Source organism: Erythrolamprus reginae, chromosome 2, assembly GCF_031021105.1.
Source record: "Erythrolamprus reginae isolate rEryReg1 chromosome 2, rEryReg1.hap1, whole genome shotgun sequence".
NCBI lineage: Eukaryota > Metazoa > Chordata > Lepidosauria > Squamata > Dipsadidae > Erythrolamprus > Erythrolamprus reginae.
This window is the reverse complement of record NC_091951.1, coordinates 34,874,488-34,899,305: the sequence shown is the minus strand read 5'-3', so window position 1 is coordinate 34,899,305 and position 24,818 is coordinate 34,874,488. Positions and strand designations below refer to the sequence as shown.

Genomic DNA, 24,818 nt, shown 5'->3' with positions numbered 1-24,818 from the left:
ATTTATATTAAAGAAAGTCTAAAAACAACACTAATTCAAAATACGTGTCAAGATCTAGAGACTCGGTGGATTTGCATGCAAAATAAAGAAGGTTCTGTCATTAGAATTGGGGTGATCTATAGGCCTCCAGGGCAATCCGAGGAATATGACAACAAGATGGTGGATGAAATTACCCAAATGGCAGTAAAGGGAGATATTGTGGTTATGGGTGATTTCAACATGCCTGATGTTGACTGGAATATCCCCAGTGCCCTTACATGCAAAAGTAAGAATATAGTAGAGGCCTTTACAGGAGCAGCTCTGGCACAGCTGGTTAAGACACCAACTAGAGGGGAGAATATTCTAGATTTAGTTTTTACGAATGGGAATTGGGTTTCAGATGTCAAGGTGGGAGAAAATTTAGGTTGCAGTGACCATCTATGTTTGTGGTTTGATGTAAAAACTCATTGTGAGCAATCCTATAATGCAACCAAAGTATTGGATTTCAGAAAAACAAATTTTAATGCAATGGGAGAATATTTAGATAATGAATTAAAGGGGAGGGATAAAATGGCAGGAGCGAGCATCCAGTGGACTGTATTAAAAAAGGCCATCTTAAAAGCCACTGGACTGTATGTAAGACAAATAACTAAAGGTAAAAGGAAGAAGAAACCGCTATGGTTTAGCAATGATGTAAGGGCTATAGTCAATGAAAAAAAGGCTGCCTATAGGAGGTATAAAGAGTCTGGAAGTATAGCTGATAGGGAGGTGTATAAAATGAGACAGAAGGAGGCGAAACAGATAATATATGATGCTAAAGCCTCAAAAGAGGAAGAAATTGCCAAATCTGTAAAGAAGGGGGATAAAACCTTCTTCAGATATATTAATGATAAGAAGAAGAAAAACTGCGGCATCACGAAGCTTAGTACCGGGAATAATACATGCATTAATGGGAATAAGGAGATCGCTGACCATTTCAATAGCTACTTCTGTTCAGTTTTCTCAAAAGACACCTTACAAAATAATACTATAGAGGGATATAGCATTGCTTCCAACTGTACGGATTCAGCTCCAGTGATCTTAGAAGCCGATGTCTTAGAAGAACTTGAACGATTAAAGATAAATAAGGCAATGGGTCCAGATGGCATCCACCCCAGAGTTCTTAAAGAACTCAGATCTGTCATTACTACCCCCCTGACTGATTTGTTTAACCAATTGTTGTTAACAGGAGAAGTTCCTGAGGATTGGAGAATGGCCAGTGTTGTGCCTATTCACAAGAAGGGCAGTAGAGAAGAAGCTGGTAACTACAGGCCAGTTAGCTTGACATCAGTTGTAGTTAAAATGATGGAGACTCTACTCAAAAAGAGGATAAATCAGCACCTAAAAAACAATAACTTATTGGACCCAAATCAGCATGGCTTTACTGAAGGCAAATCATGTCAGACTAATCTCATTGATTTCTTTGACTATGTCACAAAGGTGTTGGATGAAGGTGGTGCCGTGGATATTGCCTACCTGGACTTCAGCAAAGCCTTTGATACGGTTCCACATAAAGAGCTGATAGATAAATTAGTGAAGATTGGACTTAATCCCTGGATAGTTCAATGGATTTGCAGCTGGCTGAAGCGTAGACATCAGAGAGTTATTGTTAATGGCGAGTATTCTGAGCAGAGTCAGGTTACAAGCGGTGTGCCACAAGGGTCTGTTCTGGGTCCTATTCTTTTTAATATATTTGTGAGTGACATAGGGAAAGGTTTGGTAGGGAAGGTTTGCCTATTTGCCGATGACTCTAAAGTGTGCAATAGGGTTGATATTCCTGGAGGCGTCTGTAATATGGTAAATGATTTAGCTTTACTAGATAAATGGTCTAAGCAATGGAAACTGCAGTTTAATGTTTCCAAATGTAAAATAATGCACTTGGGGAAAAGGAATCCTCAATCTGAGTATTGTATTGGCAGTTCTGTGTTGGCAAATACTTCAAAAGAAAAGGATTTAGGGGTAGTGATTTCTGACAGTCTCAAAATGGGTGAACAGTGCAGTCAGGCGGTAGGGAAAGCAAGTAGGATGCTTGGCTGCATAGCTAGAGGTATAACAAGCAGGAAGAGGGAGATTATGATCCCACTATAGAGAATGCTGGTGAGACCACATTTGGAATACTGTGTTCAGTCCTGGAGACCTCACCTACAAAAAGATATTGACAAAATTGAACGGGTCCAAAGACGGGCTACAAGAATGGTGGAAGGTCTTAAGTATAAAACGTATCAGGAAAGACTTCATGAACTCAATCTGTATAGTCTGGAGGACAGAAGGAAAAGGGGGGACATGATCGAAACATTTAAATATATTAAAGGGTTAAATAATGTCCAGGAGGGAAGTGTTTTTAATAGGAAAGTGAACACAAGAACAAGGGGACACAATCTGAAGTTAGTTGGGGGAAAGATCAAAAGCAACATGAGAAAATATTATTTTACTGAAAGAGTAGTAGATCCTTGGAACAAACTTCCAGCAGATGTGGTAGATAAATCCACAGTAACTGAATTTAAACATGCCTGGGATAAACATATATCCATCCTAAGATAAAATACAGAAAATAGTATAACGGCAGACTAGATGGACCATGAGGTCTTTTTCTGCCGTCAGACTTCTATGTTTCTGTGTTTCTATGTAATATCGAATTCTATTCTATTCTATTCTATTCTATTCTTTTCTATTCTATTCTATTCCATTACATTACATTACATTACATTACATTCTATCCAGACCTCCAATCCATCCTACAAAAGCAGCATTGCCCTCCACTCCCTTTGCCTTTTGCCCAGCGGCCAGCCTTGCGCTCTTTTTTCCCTCTCCATTGCATGCCAGGCAAACTAGCACTGGTCTTTCTCCTCTACCTCCAGCATACCCCAGGTCTGGCTAAGAGGGAGGCAGGTCTCCGAGGAGGAAGTAGCTTCTCCTTCCATCTACGCTACCCTCGGTGGTCCCCCCCCCCAGCTCCACAACTGCCTAATACCACACACCTGAGGCTCACGCAGGGATGAAAGAATCACAAGTAGGAGCAACATGGGGAAGCAGGCTGTGGGCACCATGCCCTACCACAAGCTGCCACCACCCGAAGCTGCTGTTGCTGCCGCCACTGCCACTGCTGCTGCCAACACCACTGCCATTTTCCTGCTTCCATCTCCTTTTCCTAGCATTGTTCCACCCCCAGCCATGGTTGTAGCGGGATGGGAAAGCTGAGGGGGACCGCCGTGCGCCTATTGAGCTGCACCCCTGTCAATCACGTACACCTCCTGAATCCCACGTCCCCCTTTTTCCCACCTTCGTTGGGGAGGCTGACATGTGACTTAGGCGGTTTTTGTAACACTGCTCATAAGAACACCTTTATCACATCAGATGTCTATATGATTTCCCTCCTCCAAATCAGAGTTGTACATTTCTTTAAATTAAAGACTGTGTATAATAATAATTTGTCTCATTAATTTATTCAATGAGATGGAGGAAAAAATTAAAGTTGAACCAATGTTCATTTTGATATTTTATCTTTTCTTCATATATAGATTGTTAGCTGTCTCTCTTTCTCTCTCCCTTCCATCTATCTCATTTATCTATCTCTAAGTGATCTTATATTATGTTGTGATTCCGTCTGAGGCCCCTCAGGGAACGGCTGATCCTCTGCCGGCTTCCTGCTCAGAGGGGGAGGATGAGGAACAGGAGGTTCAGGCAGACGGGGAGGAGGAATCTCAGGCTGAGGGAGAGGGAGGACAGCCAGAATCCCCCTCGGGGGAGCTCTCCCCAGCAAGCAGCCTGGATTCCTTAGATGAAAATGCACAAGCAATAATCGATCTCCGGCAGAGAAGAGCAACACAACGAAGGGGACAATTAGCCAGGTACTTTCAGCACTAAAGAGGCAACAGCTGGGTTTGGGTGTGGTGCTCTCTGGAAAGGCTGAAAAGGCAGACCCACCCTTCCTGGCTTGTGGAGTATTATCTTTGGGAGTCCTGGGACCTGGCTGTGATCTTTGGCGTCTTGGAATTCTGGTTTGTGACTTTGAATACTGAAACCTTGGGGGGGAAAGGTGTGGGTCTTATTCTCTACAGTGGTGGGTGTGCCAGCAAGAAGTCTGCTGTATTGTCTGGCTATCAGGACTCTGCTGTGAAGTCTCATAGCCTGCCTGTTGGGAAGAACAGGTTTTTCTCTGTGTTTATTTTTCAAACTATAAAGTGCTTTTGCTTTTACCAGCGTGTCTGGCTGCTTTTTCCAGTTGGTGCTGAAGTCTGGGGGCACCCAGACAGAACATGTTATCTAGTCAGAAGAAATAATTCAACTATATACAGTATTAGTAATTAACTATTTTAAAAAACAATTAAAATTAGAACATAAAATATAACATTAACATTAATAGTAACAAAAATACATCTCATTAATACTCGTCTTTAATTTAATCTAAAAATAAAATGTTTTTTTGAAATTAACATGATTAAATATGATTAATTCAAATAGTTTGACTTATTTTAGAAACTTTACTATCCAATTATTATAGTTCAAAATCCACATGTAATGAAGAAATATAAGCTACAACACATAAAACATTCCTTCAAAGTATGTGACTTTATAGTGCATGTAAACCGTAAAAAATAGACACCAACAAAAAGAACCTTAATGTTGTTTTGGCATCAGACGTACTTTGGTGTTCATGGCAGGTCTCAGGATAATAATGTAGCATTTGGGGATAAAGATGCAGCCCATTAAGCCCATGCTGGTGGCCAAGATGGAGAAGATCTGCACGGCTACCATGTATTTCCCCTTGGAGCTCAGATATGTGGGAACAAAGGAGATCCAAACACTACAAAAAACCAACATGCTGAAGGTGATCAATTTGGCTTCATTGAAGGCCCCTGGCAGATTTCGAGCCATAAATGCCACCACGAAACAGATGGCGGCTAAAAAACCCATGTAGCCAAGAGCAGAGTAAAACATGGTGACAGAGCCCTCATTGCACTGCAGCAGAATAAGTTCTGGTTGGGAATGAAAGTCAGAATCTGGGAATGGAGGAAAGATTCCCAGCCATATCATACATATGCCTACTTGAATACCAGAGCAAATTAAAACAATAGAGTTGGCCAGACCCTTCCCCAGCCATTTACTCATGCTGCTGCCTGGCTTTGTGGCCAGAAAGGCCACCACCACCATTACAGTTTTGGCCAGCAAGGAAGACACAGCAACTGAGAAAACAATACTGAAAATGGTTTGTCGAAGGAGACACGTAATTTTCATAGGGCGACCAATGAATAGAAGGGAGGTCAAGAAAGAAAGAAAGAGTGAAAGCAGGAGGATGTAGGTGAGTTCACAGTTGTTGGCTTTCACTATCGGAGTTTCTCGGTATTTAATGAAGATTCCCAGAATCAAGGTAGTGGTTAGAGACAAAGCAATGGCAAAGAAAGCCAGGATGAGTCCCAATAATTCTGCATAGGATAAGAAGCTTATATTTTTGGGAATGCACTGGTCTCGTTTCTTATTGGAATACTGGTCATCTGGACACTTTTCACAATGGACTGCATCTGGAAAAAAATGGCTAGCATGTATCTGTTTCTGCAACTATAGGAGCATGAAAACTGTATCAGAAATCATTTAGTTTATTTTGAATGAAATAATATGATGTAATATTTAGAAATAATATTTCTGCCCAGGGATATTCATATGACACAACATTCCTTAAAACAGTCAACAGTATTTTAAAAGGCTGAAGATGAATGTGATTATCAGCTCTCCAAACATGTCCTCTCTCCCAAAGCCAAGAAAGAAAGTAACAACTCAATAGAAAGCAGCAACCTTTCATTATTTATTTAATGCTCCCCTCGTGATACCAAAATTAGTGTTAGTGCCCAGTCTTTCAAAATTTTGTAGATGCCTTCATGTTTTTCTTGCTTCTTCATCATCTACCCCCCTCAAATCAATAGAGAATAATGATAGTGTCCTGATTTTTGTTGTTTTTGGAACCACCTACTGTACCTTTCTGCTCAGAGAATGTTCCTTCCACACAGAGAGAACAGTCATAGCAGCAAACTGGGGCTCCTTCTCTCACAAGCTTGGCATAACCTGGGAAGCAACTTTCTGTACATCTTGAATAAGGCACTATCTAAACATAAACAGAAAGGCAATGAATTAGAAGGATTTCCTGAAATCAACTGGCTTCCAGAAGCTCAGGAGAACATTGAGCAAAATGAGTCAAGGAGTAGTGGCATGAAATTTAATTACTCTACTTGCAAGGGGTAAATGAAAGGACATTCTCTTTCTCTATCAATGTCCATTGTAGATCCCAAAACAGACTCATTGCCTTGTTCCTCTTCCCAAAGGAATGTAGTTCCATGGCAAAAGCTGTTTCTCCTTGGGGCACTTATGAGAATTCTATAACATATATATATTTCTCTACCTTCGTTTTTTCAGGAAACCTTCAACATCTGGATTTCTCTAAAGTCCTACAACTGATCGTTATATCATCATATGCAAAAGACTTTTTTAGCTGCCGGTATTTCCCTCACCACATTCTTAATGATAACTTTCACTTATGAAATCCAATGGGCTAAACCCTTCATATCCTGGATTTTCTCCCAAAGGTGCTTTTGCGAAAGACAACTGACCTTTATTTTCCCTTGAAGACATTTCAGTTCACATTCCAGAAGCTTCTTTAGCTCTGACAGAATGGTGGTGGAGTATGGAGGGATTTGTATTCCTTGCAATCATCTGGTCATTAACAGTCTTTCTGAAAGTTGTTCAGGCCACTTGGGATTTATCAGTGCCCCCAGGGTCACCTGCATAGTGCAAATGGGTGTGGAGCCTTTTTTCAACTGCTGAATCTATATATTTTTTGCAACACACACTTTTCAGCAATTCTAAATCTTCCCATCCTCCACCATTCAGTCAAAACTGAAGAAGCTTCTTGGATGAGAAGCCAACCATCTACAAGTACAGGTGCCTTTTGGAAAAGCATCTTTGGCACAACCATGACCTGGATGACTGAGAATCTCTGTAGACATTCTGGATTTTCTCGTGTTGAAAACAAGATAATTTGATATACTATAAATTATGGTAACGTATTCCAGGTTAATAATGTAGATTACAAATATTGCAATGCAATACAGCAGGTGCCATTGTGTGACAGATCATTGTAAAATCTCTAAAGTAAAATAATATCTTAATCAATTAAATAAGTTCTCTTATTTGGAAGTTATCTCAATTGGCCTCAATAAGAATTATTTCCGAGCAGAAAAATTTCCAGATATGGAGATACAATAAATAGAAGAGCAAAATTCCAGCAGCCTCAATTACATTGTTAAATAAAGTTGGCCATTGAATGGCACTTTGATTGACAGAAATCTTGACTTCTTTGGAGCCTTGTCTTTCTACATTCCCAATTTTCACCCCGACATCTGATTCGTTGGAAACTGATGTCCATTGCATGATATCAAAGTCACCAACAGGAACTCCATTTTCATCAAAAGAAATCCCATCTCTGGAGATATTGTGATATTGGAAGTTTTTCAGGAACCTATGAAGCTGCAGAAACATAGGGGTGAAAACATGACAATCTGAGCTTTTATTCAATGTTTTTCTTGCTATAGTTCTGGATTGGAGGTCATCTGAATAATTCAACCTCTTCAAATCACCACTACAATCTGAAACAGATTGATTCCAGCATTTCATTGGAAGCGTCTTTCAGACATTCTCCAGGAATTTTCAGCTATTTTTCAAATATTTATCACACATTCTTGAAAAATGGAATAGATAACACTACCACCATCAGGTAGCTTTGTAACTGGCTGAAAAATTATATTCAATATATAGCCCTCTGTGGAACGTCATCCACATAGAGGGAAGAAAGCAATGAGGTACCCCAAGCTTCCATTTTAGGCCCAGCACACTTCAATATCTTCAAAAAAGATCTAGGTGAGGGAATTGAAGGAAAACTCATCAAAATAGCAAAAAACTATAAGTTGGCAGAAATAGCCAACACCCCAGAATCAAACTCAAGATCCAACATGACGTCAACAAATTGAACATTGGCCCCTACCTAACAAACTGAAATTCAACATAGATAAAAATAAGGTTTTACCTTAGGTAAGAAAAACCAAAAGTTTAAGTACAGACTATTTGAAACTTGGCTTAATACCAGTAACTGTGAGAAGGATTGTGGAGTTTTAATAGACAATCACTTAAATGTGAGCCAACAATATGTGGCAACAGAAAAAAATGTCAACGGAATCCTAGTCTGTATTAATAAATGGATAGAATCAACATCACAAGATCACATGAAGTTATAATATCACTTTACAAAGCCTTAGTAATACCACATTTAGAATACTGTACTGGACTCAGTTCTGGTCAACACAATATTAAAAAGATATTGAAACTCTGGAAAGACAGTAGTGATGAGCAACAAAAATGATTAGGGGGCTAGAAGCTAAAACATATGAAAAACAGTTACAGGAATTTGGTATGTCTAGTCTAAGGAAAAGAAGGACAGGGGAGACATGATACCACTTTCCCAACATTTGAGAGGCTCCTACAAAAATGAGGGGGGTTGTGAGCCGCCCCGAGTTTTCGGAGAGGGGCGGCATACAAATCTAAGTAATAAATAAATAAATAAAATAAATAAATATTTCCCAAAGCACCAGCAGGCAGGACAAGAAACAGTGGTTGGAAACTAATGAAGGAGAGAAGCAACCTGGAACGAAAGAAGGATTTCATAGCAGTGTGAGCAATCAACTAATGGAATAGCTTGTTTTCAGAAGTTGTGAGCTCTCCATCATTGGACGGTTTCAAAAAGAGACCTGAATATCCATTTGTCTGAAATGGTTTAGGGCAGCGGTCCCCAAACTACGGCCCGCGGGCCGCATGCGGGCCGCTGAGGCCATTTGCCCGGCCCGCAGCAGCGTACGAGATTTTACAACGTATATACTAAGTTCCCGAATCTCCCCTCCACTCTGCTGCTGAGCGTCTGGCGGCGGCAAGGAAGAGGAGGAAAGCCAGGGGGCGGGGAGGAAAGCACCCTATGGCAGAGCAGCAACAGTTCCTCTCCCTAAAGGCGAGAAAGAAATTGGCCAATTGCTTTCCTCCCCGCCCCCTGGCTTTCCGCCTCCTCCTCCTCCAGACACTCAGCTGCAGACCGTCTTGGTCCCTCCAGTGCCGCTTTTTTGCTTTTTTGTTTTGCACCGGAGAGGTTTGCGCGCGTTTGGGCACTTTTGCGTTGGGGGGGTCTGCTGTGGAGAGGGAGAGAGAGAGAGAGAAAGAGGGAGAGATAGAAAGGGAGTGAGAGAGAGAAATAAAGCAAGAAAGAGAGGGGCAGAGACAGCGGGAGAGTACTGCTATTTTGCTTCTTCACTGCCCCACGGGGAGCCTGGAAGCCCTGCAAGAGCGTCTGGAGGGGACAGTAAACAAGCCATCAGGACCCCCGCGCACTAACTTGTTAACGGCCGGATCGCGGGGAGGGGAGCTTTTCCCCGGCCAGGCGATGGCGAGGCCTTCTCGATGCTTGCCCGCCGCCCAGGCCCCACGCTTGGAGCCGGGGGCGACAGGCCTAACCTCGGCTTAATTGGCCCCGGTGCGGCCAAAGCGCGGGGAGAAGTAGGCGGCAGCAGTGGCTTCAGGCCCGCCTCCAAGCTGAGCTTCCTTTGGCTTCCTTCGAGGCAAAGTTGCAAAGCTCACCTGCCGCCTCGGAGGAAGCCAAAGGAAGCTCAGCTCAACGAGGACCGGCTGTTGGTCTCTTGAAGCTGCCGCCGCCGCCCATTGCAGAGATCCCTCAAGAGCCGGTCTTTCTCGGTGCTGAATAGTTGCAGCTTCTGAGGCTGCCTCCGCCTCCAGGCGAAGGGATCTCCTCGGTGGGCAGCATCGGAGGCTGCAGCAACGCAGCTCCGAAAAGGACTGGCTGTTGGTCCCTTGAAGCTGCCGCCACTGCCGCCACCCACTGCGGAGATCTCTTCGCCCGAATGGAGGCGGCAGCGGCGGCAGCTTCAAGGGACCAACAGCCGGTCCTTTTCGGAGCTGCGTTGCTGCAGCCTCCGATGCCGCCCACCGAGGAGATCCCTTCGCCTGGAGGCGGAGGCAGCCTCAGAGGCTGCAACTATTCAGCGCCAAGAAAGACCGGCTCTTGAGGGATCTCTGCAGTGGGCGGCGGCGGCAGCTTCAAGAGACCAACAGCCGGTCCTCGTTGAGCTGAGCTTCCTTTGGCTTCCTTCGAGGCGGCAGGTGAGCTTTGCAGTTTTGCCTCGAAGAAAGCCAAAGGAAGCTCAGCTTGGGGGCGGGCCTGAAGCCACCGCCGCCGCCTACTCTGCCCCACACTTAGTCTGCACTGGGCAGCTCTGGCGGGTGCGGGGCAGCAGGGCAAGCCGCGAAGGTGGCGCAGCCAAACGTGGGTCGAGCGGGAGGGCACTGAGCAGTTGCGTGGGGTGGCGGTGGGGCAGTTGGCTGCAAGGCACTGGCGCCGGCGGCAGCTTGATGTGTTGCACGACGCTGCACATTGCTGGCGCTGCGCTGGGCATGGGGCTGGCACCTCTGTCCCGGCCCAGCCAGTGGGCCAGTGCCAGTCCGTGCCCATGCCCAGTGCAGCGCCAGCAATGTACTGCGACCCGACATCGGTGCCACCGTCTTGGAGCTTCTGCTTGCAGCTGACTGCCCCACGGCGTGTTGCAGGGCAGGAAAAAAAAGAAGAGAGGAAGGAAGATAGAAGAAAAGGAGAGAGAGAGAGAAAGAAAGCAAGAGAGAGAGGGAGAGAAAACAAGTGAGAGGGGGAGGGAATGTGAGAGAGAGAAAAAAAATGAGAAAATGATGGAGGGAAAGAACGAGGGAGAGGGAAACAAAACAAATGAGAAAGAAGGAAAATAAGGGAGAGGGAAAGAAGAAGAAATGGAGGGAAAAGGAAGGAAGGAAAGGAAGAAGGAAGGAAGGAAGAAGAAATGGAGGGAACAAGGAAGGAAGGAAGAATGAAATGAATGGAGGGGCGGAGGAAGGAAGGACTTTTGGGGGGGGATGTAAATTTTTTTAAATTTTTCTCTCAACATACATTCAAACAATACAATGTACCATCTAATTTTCCCTGAATAAAATGCAGTATTTTGTCAGTAACTAATATCAATCATCAAAAAAGTTGCAATTTTTTTTTCTAATGTTGTCATCCAGGTACATACTTTTCTTTTAATTAAATTCCCTCCTTAATGTTCCTTCAAAAAGTACAACACCAATTATATTTCTAACTTATTAACCATTATGCCAAAGTGCTTCCTTCTTTCTTTATATATTTTTCTATAAATATTTTTATACATTTTTCTATAAACCAAGAAAACCTTGTATAGCCAATCAGATGTTAACAAAAGAAAATTAAAAACAAAACATAAACATGTATGAATTTCAGACTTCTCCCCCCCCTCTAAATAGTACATTCCCATTTTGTTTTTTTACGTTAAAACAAGGTATGTGCAGTGTGCATAGGGATTTGTTCATAGTTTTTTTTATAGTCCGGCCCTCCAACAGTCTGAGGGACAGTGAACTGGCCCCCTGTGTAAAAAGTTTGGGGACCCCTGGTTTAGGGTCTCCTGCTTGATTGGACTATAGCTTCTAGTCCAACTCCTTTTGGTTTCCAGGAGAAATCACAGGTTGTTTAACTTTGGAAGATTTTTCTGAACCATCTCTCTCTAACTCACTCTTCAATACCACTAACTAGGCAACTCCTTTGGAATATCTCACCCCTGTCTACATTTAATATAATATTGAGGAATTGGAAGGGGAGAAACAATATGAACCTCAAAGGAGAAGACTTACCTGCCATGGCTGTATAACCTGTGCTGGTAGATGGTATCCAATGTGTATTCTCCTCTTACTCCGTTGGGAGGAAGAGGAGGCACTGAGGACCCAGGCCACAATTTGAATTATTTGGAAAATACTGGAGGAATACTGAGATAGGATTCTTAAAGTAATATCATGGGTTGGGAATTCCCAATTCTCTTTTTCTCTACATTTTTTCCAAACTTTTTTAGATGACACAGGACTTGTATAAGAACATTGGAATGCTTCCTTTCCATACAATAGGGCCATAGACTCATAAGAATTAAAGTCATAATACTGAATCCTTCTCTTTGTCTGGATGAGGAAGGAAAACAACGCATATTTATTTTGGAGATCTACCCAGAGGTCAAAAGCTTTGACACTTAAAGCTGTCAAAGTTGTTGCAATCCATACCCTTCCCACAATGGATTTATCAATTATTTGTATTATTGCTGCTAACATTCCTGAGGCCTGAGAATCTAGTTGACATACTATAATTTTTATTTGACTCATGATAAGAGAACGGAACATTTCCTTTTTTTCTTGCATGAGAGTATCTCCAGCACTTGTCTGTATATTTGCTTCTGGGACAGTTCCTGAGAGGACAATACAAATCCCATTTCTTAGGGCAAGAACTTCCAAATGTCTCTTGAATTTTTCTCCTTTTTCATTGTCCTGAGAAAGGAGGCCCATCCACGTCCATTGGAAGTGCAGGAGAAGCTTGACAATTGCTGAGTAAGGAGGTTCTTGGTTTGGGGTCATCCGATATGAAAAAGGGAAACAATGATTTTGCTCAGCCAACTGGTTGATGATACTATAGTTGATCTAAGATAAAAGAGAAGATACTGGTAGTTTGTGCCAGTTTTAATGATAAAAGTTCAATGGTAAATCTAAGGGCCTTTCCCCACTGCTGAGAGATTTTACAAATGATAACTGCATGATTTTTGCTAGTTCCACTGATGTTCTGTCCTGTTGTCTTGTATGCTCCATTTGAAACCTGGAAGTTCTGAATTATCTGTGGGTGATGTTCCTCGGGGTTCCTCATTATAACTCTGTGGGTCACTCATCCACTCAGTCAATTAATCAATCATAATAGTGCTGGAAAGTCTTCTAGTCCAACCACCTGCTCAAGCAGGAGACCCTAGTCCAGAGGTATCAAACTCAAGACCCAGGGTCCTTAGACCAAGCCTGCAGGGCCACTCTAGAAATAGAAAAGGGCCAGCCTTCAGTTCCTCTGTCAGTGAAAATGAAGCTAGAGAAGACTATGCATGGCCCCCTGAGCTCCGTTTCAGTTGGCAGAGGGTTGGAGGAGGCTATCCCAACTGAAAACAGAGCTCTGGAGCCTTTTTCCCTGGCACAACATTTCGGCCACCACAAGTGCCCCTGACACAAGTGATGTCAAGATAACCACACCCACTTTAGCCACACCTTCCTCTGAGGTCAAACACAACTCTGATGCAGCCCTTAATGTAATCGAGTGTCACCCCTGCCCTTGTCCAAACCCTTCCTTAAGCAGAGGACCCAATATCATTTCAGACAAGTGACTGTTCATTCTTTTCTTAAAATAACCCATTGATGAAGCAACTACAACTTCTTAAGACAAGCTGTTTCAATGGTTAATTGACCTCAAAACCACTTCCTTCCTTAATTAGTTTCCATCCATTGTTTTTTGTCCTGCTATCTGGTGCTTTGGAAAATAAATTGACCTCATCCTATTTCTGGCAGCCTCTCAAATACTGAAATATTGATATACATTCTTGGAATATCTTTTTCACAAACAAATTAATTTATCATAGATTATTACTGCTTATTTTATTGTTTCATGTGTTGAGTTTGAAATATTGTTTGTTATATGCCGCCCCCCCGCAATTGTTTAATAATAGTATATTATTTCATTGTCTTCATTCATATAGTTGATTTCAAATATTTTTATATAAACTCTTTGTTGTTATTATTATTAGTTGCAAAGTCGTATCCAACCTGTTGTGACCACAGGGACAACATTCTTCCAGGCCATCCTGTCCTCTACCATCCTCTGGAGCCCACTGAAGCACATGCCTGCTGCTTCAGTGACTCCATCTAGCCATCTCATTCTCTGTCATACCCTTCATCTTTTCCCCTCAATCTTTCTCAGTATTAGGCTCTTTTCCAGTGAGTCCTTCCTTCTCATTAGGTGGCCAAAGTCTTTGAGTTTCATTTTCAGGATCTGGCCTTCTAAAGAGCAGTCAGGGCTGATATCCTCTAGGACTAACCAATTTGATCACCTTGCAGTCCAAGGGACTCACAGGAGTCTTCTCCAGCGTCATTCTGCTAAACAAATAATTCTCTCACCACTGTCAAACTATTTACAAAGTTTGCACTACTACTAATCTTCTCATCATTCCTATCACCCATATCCTCCCACAAATGATTGTATGACTGGAACTTGCTTGTATCCTTATGATTTACCTTGACTGGTTCCTATGGTGATTTGACTTATCATTGTTGTGCCTTATGATTCTTGATGAATGTTTATTATTTATTTATTTATTTATTATTTGGATTTGTATGCCGCCCCTCTCCGAAAACTCGGGGTGGCTCACAACAAGTGAAAAGACAATCCAATACATAATCCAATTAATTAAAATATTATAAATTTAAGAAAAACCCGTATACTAACATACACACACACAAGCATACCATATATAAATTCAACGTGCCCAGGGGAAGATGTTTAGTTTCCCCATGCCTGACGGCAAAGGTGGGTTTTGAGGAGTTTACGGAAGGCAGGAAGAGTAGGGGCAGTTCTGATCTCCGGGGGGAGTTGGTTCCAGAGAGTCGGTGCCGCCACAGAGAAGGCTCTCCCCCTGGGGCCCGCCAACCGGCATTGTTTAGTTGACGGGACCCGGAGGAGGCCCACTCTGTGGGACCTAATCGGTCGCTGGGATTTGTGCGGCAGAAGGCGGTCTCGGAGATATTCTGGTCCAGTGCCATGAAGGGCTTTAAAGGTCATAACCAACACTTTGAATTGTGACCGGAAACTGATCGGCAGCCAATGCAGACTGCGGAGTGATGGTGAAACATGGGCATACCTGGGTAAGCCCATGACTGCTCTCGCAGCTGCATTCTGCACGATCTGAAGTTTCCGAACACTTTTCAAAGGTAGCCCCATGTAGAGAGCATTACAGTAGTCGAACCTCGAGGTGATGAGGGCATGAGTGACTGTGAGCAATGAGTCCCGGTCCAGATAGGGCCGCAACTGGTGCACCAGGCGAACCTGGGCAAACGCCCCCCTCGCCACAGCTGAAAGATGGTTCTCTAATGTGAGCTGTGGATCGAGGAGGACGCCCAAGTTGCGGACCCTCTCTGAGGGGGTCAGTAATTCCCCCCCCCAGGGTAATGGATGGACAGATGGGATTGTCCTTGGGAGGCAAAACCCACAGCCACTCCGTCTTATCCGGGTTGAGCTTGAGTCTGTTGACACCCATCCAGGCCCCAACAGCCTCCAGGCACCGGCACATCACTTCCACCGCTTTGTTGACTGGGCATGGGGTGGAGATGTAAAGCTGGGTATCATCGGCATATTGATGATACCTCACCCCATGTCCTTGGATGATCTCACCCAGCGGTTTCATGTAGATGTTAAATAGCAAGGGGGAGAGGACCGATCCCTGAGGTACTCCACAAGGGAGAGACCTCGGAGTCGACCTCTGACCCCCCACTAACACCGACTGCGACCGGCCAGAGAGGTAGGAGGAGAACCACTGAAGCACAGTGCCTCCCACCCCCAACCCCTCCAACCGGTGCAGAAGGATACCATGGTCGATGGTATCGAAAGCCGCTGAGAGATCGAGGAGCACCAGGACAGAGGATAAACCCCTGTCCCGGGCCCGCCAGAGATCATCCATCAACGCGAATGTATCTTTTATGTACACTGAAAGCATAGGCACCAAGATTGTGCTTATTGATTGTGCGTCTAATCACACTTGGCCAATAAAAAATTCTATTCTATTCTATTCTTTAACCATCTCTTGGGTTGTTTGAAAAGTGTATTTCCTATGTTGGGGCACAGGCCTGGACTACTGTGGTGTTGAATGCTTTGCCTTGGATTCAAACTGAGATCATTCTGTCATTTTGGGGATTGTAACACAGTATTGCTTTTCCTACACTTTTATTGACTATGAAGGCTACTCCATTTATTCTGAGAGATTCTTGCTTGCAGAAGTATACATGATGGTTATCTAGATTAAATTCATCAATTCCTGACCATTTTAATTCACTGATTCCTAAGATGTTGATTTATTTTTAGTTTTTATTTTTTTTATTATTTATTTATTTATTTACTATTTACTATTTACTATTTACTATTTACTAGTTACTAGTTACTAGTTACTAGTTACTAGTTACTAGTTACTAGTTACTAGTTACTATTTACTATTCATTATTCATTATTCATTATTCATTATTCATTATTCATTATTCATTATTCATTATTCATTTTTATTTTTTATTTTTTATTTTTATTTTTATTTTTATTTTTTTTTATTTTTTTTATTCATTTATTCATTTATTTAGTCCAATACACAATACATATTGAAGAGTATAGACATGAAGTATTATATATATAAAGAAAAGATATAAAAGTAGAGGCGAAGATATATGAAAGGAAGAAAAGATATATAAGATATGAGATAAGGAGAGACAATTGGACAGGGGACGAAAGGCAGGCTAGTGCACTTATGATGTTCAGTCTTGTCATCTCTTGTTTGACCATGTCCAGTTTGCCTTGATTCATGGATCTTACATTCTAGGTTCCTATGGAGTATAGATCTTTATAGCATCAGACTTATCTTTTCTTCTATGTACACTGAGAGCATATGCAGCAAGACAAATTCCTTGTGTCAAATCACACTTGGCCAATACAATTCTCTTCTATTCTTTTCTTTCACCACTAGATACCACCACAGCTGAGTGTCCTTTTGGCTTTGGTCCAGTTGGTTCATTCTTTCTGGTGCTACTAGTACTAGGTCTCTGCTCTTCTTCATTAGCACATTGGACACCTTCTGATCTGAGGGGCTAATCTTCCAGCATCATATTTTTTTTGCCTTTTGGTACTCTCCATTGGACAGTTTCATGGCAATGATACTAGAGTGGGTTGCCATTTCCTTCTCCAGTGGATCACGTTCTGTCAGATATTTCTGCTATGACCTGTCCATCTTGGGTGGCCCTGCATGGCATAGCTCATAGCATCATTAGGCTAGGCAATCCCCTTTGTCACGACAAGGCAATGATCCATGAAAGGGATATATGTACACTGCTCAAAAAAATAAAGGGAACACTTAAACAACACAATATAACTCCAAGTGAATCAAACTTCTGTGAAATCAAACTGTCCACTTAGGAAGCAACACTGATTGACAATCAATTTCACATGCTGTTGTGCACATTCAACTTTGTACAGAACAAAGTATTCATTGATAATATTTCATTCATTCAGATCTAGGATGTGTTATTTGAGTGTTCCCTTTATTTTTTCAGCAGTATACAGTACAATGCGTGCGTGCGTGCAACTGCTTTAACAACAGGTTCTGTGAGCATGTGCTTTGTATGCACGCGCAGCATTCAAAATACACCAATTTCAAGCTCTATAGCTTACCTTCTAGGACAGCCCCAGTAATTAAAACAGTTGAGGCACTGAAATCCACTTTGCCATGTGAATCAGGTGGGCTGAAAATCATAGAAATATAGGAAAGGATAGAGTGGGGGGGGCGGGGGGGTCAACTGATTGCTGTAACTATGAGTTCCCTAGAATCAGTCAAAACTGGCAGCAGCCCACCACTTTATATATACACATATACCGTATTTTTCGCTCTATAAGACGCACCTGCTGATAAGACGCACCTAGATTTTAGAGGAGGAAAATAGAAAAAAAATATTTTGAGCCAAAAAGGGGAGAGGAAGAGAGGAAGGAGTGAAAGAAGGGAGTGAGGGAGGAAAGAAGGGAGGAAGGAAAAGGAAAGCAAGAAATGGAGGGAGGAAAGGAAGGAAGGAAGGAAGGAAAGAAAGAAAGAAAGAAAGAAAGAAAGAAAGAAAGAAAGAAAGAAAGAAAGAGGGAAGGAACAGGAACAGAGGAAGGAAGCAAGGAAACTTATGAAAGGGGAGAGTAAGAGAGGAAGGACTGAAGGGAGGGAGGGAGGGAAGAAGGTAGGAAGGAGAAAGAAAAGAAGAAATAGAGGAAGGGAAGGTAAAAGAGAGAAAGAAAAAGAGCAAGAAAGAAAGCAAGAAAGAGAGAAAGAAAATGAAAGAGAAATAAAAATAGAGGGGGAATGAAAGAAATGGAAGGAGGGAAGGAAGGAGAGAAAGCAAGAGAAAGAAAGAAAGCAAGAGAAAGAAAAAAGAATGAAAGAGCAAGAGAGCAAGAGAGAAAAAGAAAGAAAGAAAGAAAGAAAGAAAGGCAACTTCAAAGAAAGGCTCACTGAGCATCTCTCACTCTCTCTCTTTCTATCCCTCTTTCTTTCTTTCTCTTCCTTTCTCTCTCTCCTCTTCCTTTATCTCCTCTCTCTCCCTCCCTCTCTTTCTCTCCCCCCTCTCTCCCCCTTTCCCTCTCTCTTTCTCTCTCTCCCTCTCTTGCTATCTCTCCCCCTCTCCCTCTCTCTTTCTCTCCCCCCTCTCCCACTCTCTTTCTCCCTCTCCCTCTCTCTCCCCCTCTCTCTTTCTCTCTCTCCCCCCCTTTCTCTCCCTCTCTCTTTCTCACTATCTTGCTGTCTGTTGCTCTCACTCACTCTCGTTCTCCGTTCTTCTTAGCGGTGACGCGCGCACGCCCTGCCCGCCTCACCTTTGCCGAGAGCTCTCAGCAAGGGGGTTGTAGGAGAGGCGGGGCCGGCGGCAAAGGTGATATTCAATGTCGGGGGCGCACGGACGGTTGCAGGCGCTCCCTATCTCCCTGCTAGCCCACTCGGAATATTCAAAATAAGAAAAACCTTCGCCGGCAAAGGCTTTTCTTATTTTGAATATTCCGAGTGGGCTAGCAGGGAGATAGGGAACGCGCCAACCGCCCGTGCGCCCCCGACATTGAATATCGCCTTCGCCGGCCTCCGCTGACAAAAGCCTTTGCCGGCATTTCCTCTCGGCGCAGCGGCGGGCGGAGAGAAGGAAGGGGGGGCAGCGGCGTCCCTCCTGGCCTTGGCGGGCCGCCCGACCCTCCCCACCTCCTGCAAATGCGGCGGGCGGCGGGGGGAGAGCGAGGAGCCGGTTCCGGCGGGCGCGGGGCTTGGCTGGCTGGCTGGCGTGGGGAGCGCCGCTGGTGGTGAGGAGGGAGACCCTCCTCCGGGAGGGAGGGGGCCAGGCAGCAGCTAGCCAGCCAGCCGGCGGGATGGTGCTTCGGAGTTCGCAGCCTCCCCCCCCCCCACCCTGCCTGCATCTTCGCTCCATAAGACGAGGCTGATTTTTCTTCCTACTTTGGGAGGAAAAAAACTGCGTCTTATGGAGCGAAAAATACGGTACTTTGCGAATTAAAAATTCTTTCAACTCTTTTATGAGAGTTGCCCAGAAAGTAATGCACCACATTTTGATACAAATTCAAAACTTTGGATATATATTATTTGAATTGCCAGGAGTGCGTGTGTAAATTTTGTGTTTCTTCAGACAGATAGAGTGACTGCAGCAGTGTTTCAAAATGGTGTCTGTAAGTGATGTACATTACAAGCAGCACGTCGTCATTAAATTTCTCACTGTGGAGAAGGAAACTGTTAGGAACGTTCATAAATATTTGTGTACAGTTTATGGAGAATCTACAGTCGACAGAAGTATGGTTAGTTGCTGGGCATAGAGGGTGAGGCCATTAGAGACCGGTTCTGCCAAGCTCCAGGATTTGCAGTATTCGGGGTAGCTCTCACATCTGACAAGATGCAGCTTACTGATGTGCTCATTCGCAAGGACTGATGCAAAATGACTTGGCAGTTGGCACTAAAGCTGTCAGTGAAGCGTACATGCAATCATCTGTGCTCTTGATTACTCAAAATGTGTGCATGATGGATTCTGTGCTATCTTACGATGGACCACAACTTTCTCAGAAAAAAAAATTATTCTGAGCTGCTGAAATGTTTTGAAGCTGAGGGAAGCATTCTTGTCCAGGATTGTGACAGGTGATGAAACCTGGGTTCACCATTTTGAGCCTGAAACAAAACAACAGTCAATGGAATGGAATCATCTTCAATCTCCACAGAAGAAAAAATTCAAAACAATTGCTTCCATCGGTAAGGTCATGAGCACTGTGTTTTGGGAATGTGAGGGTGTCATACTAATTGATGTGATGCTAAGAGGCAGCACCATTAATTCTGAAGCTTATGTGAAGACATTAACCAAACTCAAGAAACACTTCCAGCGACTTCCGTGCCATAACAACCCAGGTGAATGTTTGATTCAACACTCGGCATCACACACGTTTGAGGACTTTGGGACATATCACTAAACAGGGTTCGACAGTGTTGCCCCATTCACCCTACAGTCCTGACCTAGCTTCCTCAGACTTCCACTTGTTTGGGCCTTTAAAAGATGCCATTTGGGGAAGACATTTTGTGGATGATGAAGAGGTGATTCACCTGGCTTCATGACCAGAACAAGGAGTGGTACCGACAGGGCATACACATTTTTTTTAAATTTATTATTTTTTTCAGACGTAGGTTAAGCAACCTTTCTTGTGATGCTCAGTGGCATTTCTTTGCAGAGGAGAGCAGCCTCGAACTCAAGCAATCCACGCCAGTCACAGCCTCCGCAGGTTGGATTACAGGCTCGCGCTATCAAGCCCGGCTGGCATACACACCCTTATGTCTCGCTGGAGAAAGGCCATAGGATGGGACAGAGATTATGCGGAAAAATAGGGAGTGTATCAGAAACATAATTCTTTCTTGTGTGTAAGTTTCATTGTGTTCAATAAATAATTGCTGAAGAAAAAAATGTGGTGCATTACTTTCTGGTAGATCTTCGTAATATATACTCTCTGACTTTCAATTTATTTAGAGAAATATATACAAGTGCTGCCTTCTAGACAAATCTGAACTATCTACAACATGGAATTAATTTTATTTGGCTTTATACCTGTGGAATTTTATAGATGCTCAAAACATTAGATATATGATAAAAGAGTTCAGAATCCATCTCTTCAAGAACAGCTAAAAGATTCCTTTGTCTTCCACATCTGTAGTTTGGGACGTTCTCCTGTCCTGTAGACAACACATCCAGCATTGCCTCATATGTCATTCTTGCACTGAAAAAAATCTCATAGATGTTGTAGCCCAAGGTGATGTTTGGTAAGAGGCTTGAATTCTGGTTGACTTCATGAACAGCTAACAAGAAGGGCAGGATGTTGTAGAAGTTGTTCTCACTACAACAGAGGAAATTTTATCATCTCCTTTTTGCTCTATATCAACATTTTATGTGATTAACTTAAAAGCAATTGTGTTCTTTTTGTCAATGATGTAAAATTATTCAATTCTACAAATAATTCTGTTGTTTTGCAAAGTGATCTTGACTATGTGTCTGAATGGTCATCTATTTGGCAACTTCAAATTTCGATTAATACATGCTCTGTCTTACATATTGGTGAACATACTGCAACACTCTCTTCATTCGGCTTCCTTTGAATAGTATTTGGAAACTTCAAATCATCCAGAATGCAGCCAAGTGAGCGGTTATGGGCCTTCTAAAGTATACCCATATATTTACAGCTCTCTGTGGACTGCATTGGATACCGATTGGTTTCCAGACACAATTCAAAGTGTTGGTTATGACCTATAAAGCCCTACATGGCATTGGACAAGATTACCTTTGGGACCATCTTCTGCCGCATGAGTTAGGTCCTACAGAGTCGGCCTTTTCCAGGTCCCATCAACTAGACAATGTTGTTTGGTATGACCTAGGGGAAGAGCCTTCTCTGTGGGGGCCCTGGCCCTCTGGAATCAGCTCCCTCCATAGATTTGCACTGTCCCGACTTTCCTCGCCTTCCGTAAGAGTTTAAAGACTTATCTGTGCCACCAGGCTTGGGGCCATTAGACCTTAGTCCCCTGGCCGATGACTGAAAGTATGTCTTGCTGTGCGAATGGGAATGAGTATTTTAAATGTTATTAGGGTTTTAAAGACATTTTAGCTATATTAATTGGATTTTTAGATATGTATACTGTATATTGGACCCAGTTTTGCCCAGTGTCGAGGCTGACACTTAAAATAACTTTACAAACTCAGATTTTTCAAAATCATCAGGTTCCTCAGGAGCCTTTCCTCTAAAGCAAATTGGGAGAAGCAATAATGGTTTGCCTTTCTCAAATGAAATCATTCCTAGAAAAGACATTAGAGCAGATAAAATCAGTAACCACAATCCTGCTGACAACTACCTTTTCAATTGGTGGGTTGGAGGCTTGGAAAATGAAAATTGGTACAAATGAGCTGTGATTCCAGACATTATTCCAGTAATCCAGTAGTCTCCTGGTTTGTAGTAATGGAACCACTCGTTTTCTTCTATTATCACCTTTAATGGACATTTCATCAGCATACTGGCACAGGGAATTTGAGACAAAAGCAAAAGCAGAATGAGTTGTATATGCAGCAGCAGCAACATTTGACATACAGTATACTGAAGGTGATCCTTTCTATAGTTCTTTTTTCAGCACAGAATTAAATCTTAGAGATCACAGAAGACCACAACTACAGGGAAGAAAGCCCACTTCCCATCCAAATTTGGAAGAGCTATCTCCAATTTCAGATTGTTATAGATTTTGCCCAGCTTTACCCCAGACTCTGATCTCATCACAGGAGGATGATACAAATCAGATTATTGCATGCTGTCTATTGTATATGTTGTTACATTGATTGGCAACTACTTGTGGTGGTGGAAATCCCATGAACCTTGTTCAAAGGAGAATAATCATGATTATTTTAATAATTAGAAGGGGAATTGGGAATGAGCATTGCCATAAAGGTGTGCTGTTGGAGAAAACAGTTTTGTTTGACTCACGAGAATAACCCTAATTTGAGAGTTGAGAAAGAAACAATTCAGAGAAGTCTGCTTGTTTTTGGTTTCCAAAGTTATTCTTGGGATTCTAAAGATTTAACTGTGTAAAAACAGTTCAACACTCTTGAACTAGGCAGTGGGCCATTATAATTTCTTCCTGATGTACAGGTGTGAATTCTTCTAAGTGTGCACCTAAGACCTCTCTCCGTTACACCCTCCAAAACCATTCGATGGAGTATAAATTAATAAATAAATTTGTTATATATATTGCCTGGAAAATCATTTTACTGGTGTGATTCAAATTTTTTTAATACTGTTTCTGTAGATGTGGCTTGGTGGGTGTGGCTTTGTGGATATTGCAGGGAAGGATACTGTACAATCTCCATCCCCACCCCAAAAATGTCCCCAAAAACTGATAGAAACCCATGAATGGCATGACAAAAATATGCACACAGTTATTACTACAATAGACTTTCAATCTCACATTGTATTAGATTGTATTTTGGAAGATTATCACCACCATTACAGTCTACCAAGTGTATATTGTATACATTATGATTATATTAACAAACAAATAAAGCTGTGAGTTTCGCCACCTGTTTACTGGATCCATGTCCCTCCTGGCTGGTTTCGGCCAGCAGGGAGGTGACATGGAGCTGGGTCCAGGAGATTGTCAACGCTTCTTTGGGGAGGGGGTCCTTCCCGGCTCCCTACAAGGAGGCACTTGTGCACCCCTACTCAAGGAGCCTTCCCTGGACCCAGCCATCCTTAACAACTATCATCCAGTCTCCAACCTTCCCTTTATGGAGGGAGACAAGATAACCCCCACTCAGTCAATGACCTCGGAGTACTAATAACTAAAGACTTAAGTACCAAAGCCCAATGCAACAACATCGACAAGAAGGCTTTAAGAGTTGTTAATCTAATCCTACATAGCTTCTGCTCTGGCAATCTCACACTACTTACCAGAGCTTATAAAACTTTCTCTCGACCCATCCTAGGATATAGCTCATCTGTTTGAAACCCATACCGCATTTCTGACATTAATACCCTTGAAAGTGTCCAGAGATACTTCACCAGAAGAGCTCTTCACTCCTCTACCCGTAACAGAACACCCTACGAAACTAGACTTACAATCCTGGGTTTAGAAAGCTTAGAACTAAGGCGCCTCAAACATGATCTAAGTATTGCCCACAAGATCATATGCTGCAATATCCTGCCTGTTAAAGACTACTTCAGCTTCAACCACAACAACACAAGAGCCCACAACAGATTCAAGCTTAATATTAACCATTCCAAACTTGACTGTAAAAAATACGATTTTAGTAATCGAGTTGTTTTTTTTTTAAATAAGTTTTTTTATTAAATTTTTCCACAACAAACAAACAAACAACAACAACAACAAAAACTTAAAGAAAAAGTGCCCAATACCAATAACCCCTCCACCATTAGGGGGTTCCGTTATTTACAGTAAATTTCAATTTCTTCCTTGGCTCCGGTTTACATTCCTTTACATACAAAGAGTGATTGAAGTTTATTTTTCACATTGTCGTCAAATATTCTACGTAAAATATAATCTTTCACCTTATTCCATCGTGCCATCAGCTTCTCCGATTTATTTTCATCACAGTTAATTATTTTTGATTCCGTAATTTCAAAGTGAATGTGGTCCACCATGTACCAGTACCAATTTTGGATTGTCCATTTATTGCTGTCCTTCCACCCTAATACCACTACTGCTTGTGCACTTTCCAAGGCTGCTGTTTTGATTTCTCTTAATTCTCGTAATTCCCCATGTTTAACTAGTATTGCTAATTCTTTCGTGATTATCCAATTAATGTTTAACATATTGTTAATTTCATTCTGTACTTCCTTCCAAAATTTTTGAACTTCAGCACATTCCCAGAGCATGTGCATAAAAACTCCTTTTATTTGGCAACCATGCCAACAGTTTCCTCTTCCTTTCCTCTGGAAGTGTGCTAGTTTTACTGGCGTGAAGTACCATTTGTGTAAGATTTTCCTTCTCATTTCTCTAATTCTT

At 42.6% G+C, this 24,818-nt stretch overlaps 1 protein-coding gene across 1 annotated transcript; it reads right to left on the bottom strand.

Moving 5' to 3' along the window:
* Positions 1–4,635: 4,635 nt before the first annotated feature.
* Positions 4,636–23,805, bottom strand: LOC139159323 (vomeronasal type-2 receptor 26-like). The gene is made up of 7 exons (XM_070736645.1): positions 23,744–23,805; positions 22,161–22,319; positions 20,869–21,154; positions 11,791–12,618; positions 7,306–7,533; positions 5,989–6,115; positions 4,636–5,537 (listed from the first exon to the last, which is right to left on the bottom strand). Exons 1-7 carry the CDS (start codon positions 23,803–23,805, stop codon positions 4,636–4,638), a joined length of 2,592 nt encoding a protein of 863 aa, XP_070592746.1.
* Positions 23,806–24,818: the final 1,013 nt, after the last annotated feature.

Bases quoted from the DNA above. Each gene is read 5' to 3' on its own strand.
- LOC139159323 (XM_070736645.1), bottom strand. From the start codon at position 23,805: ATGGGTTTCAAACAGATGAGCTATATCCTAGGATGGGTCGAGAGAAAG. The intron at 6,116-7,305 runs GTAATTGAGGCT...GTTTATGTTTAG, and splicing joins GGCCAACTTTATTTAACAAT to ATAGTGCCTTATTCAAGATG. The intron at 5,538-5,988 runs GTACAGTAGGTG...ATTTTTTTCCAG, and splicing joins AACATTCTCTGAGCAGAAAG to ATGCAGTCCATTGTGAAAAG.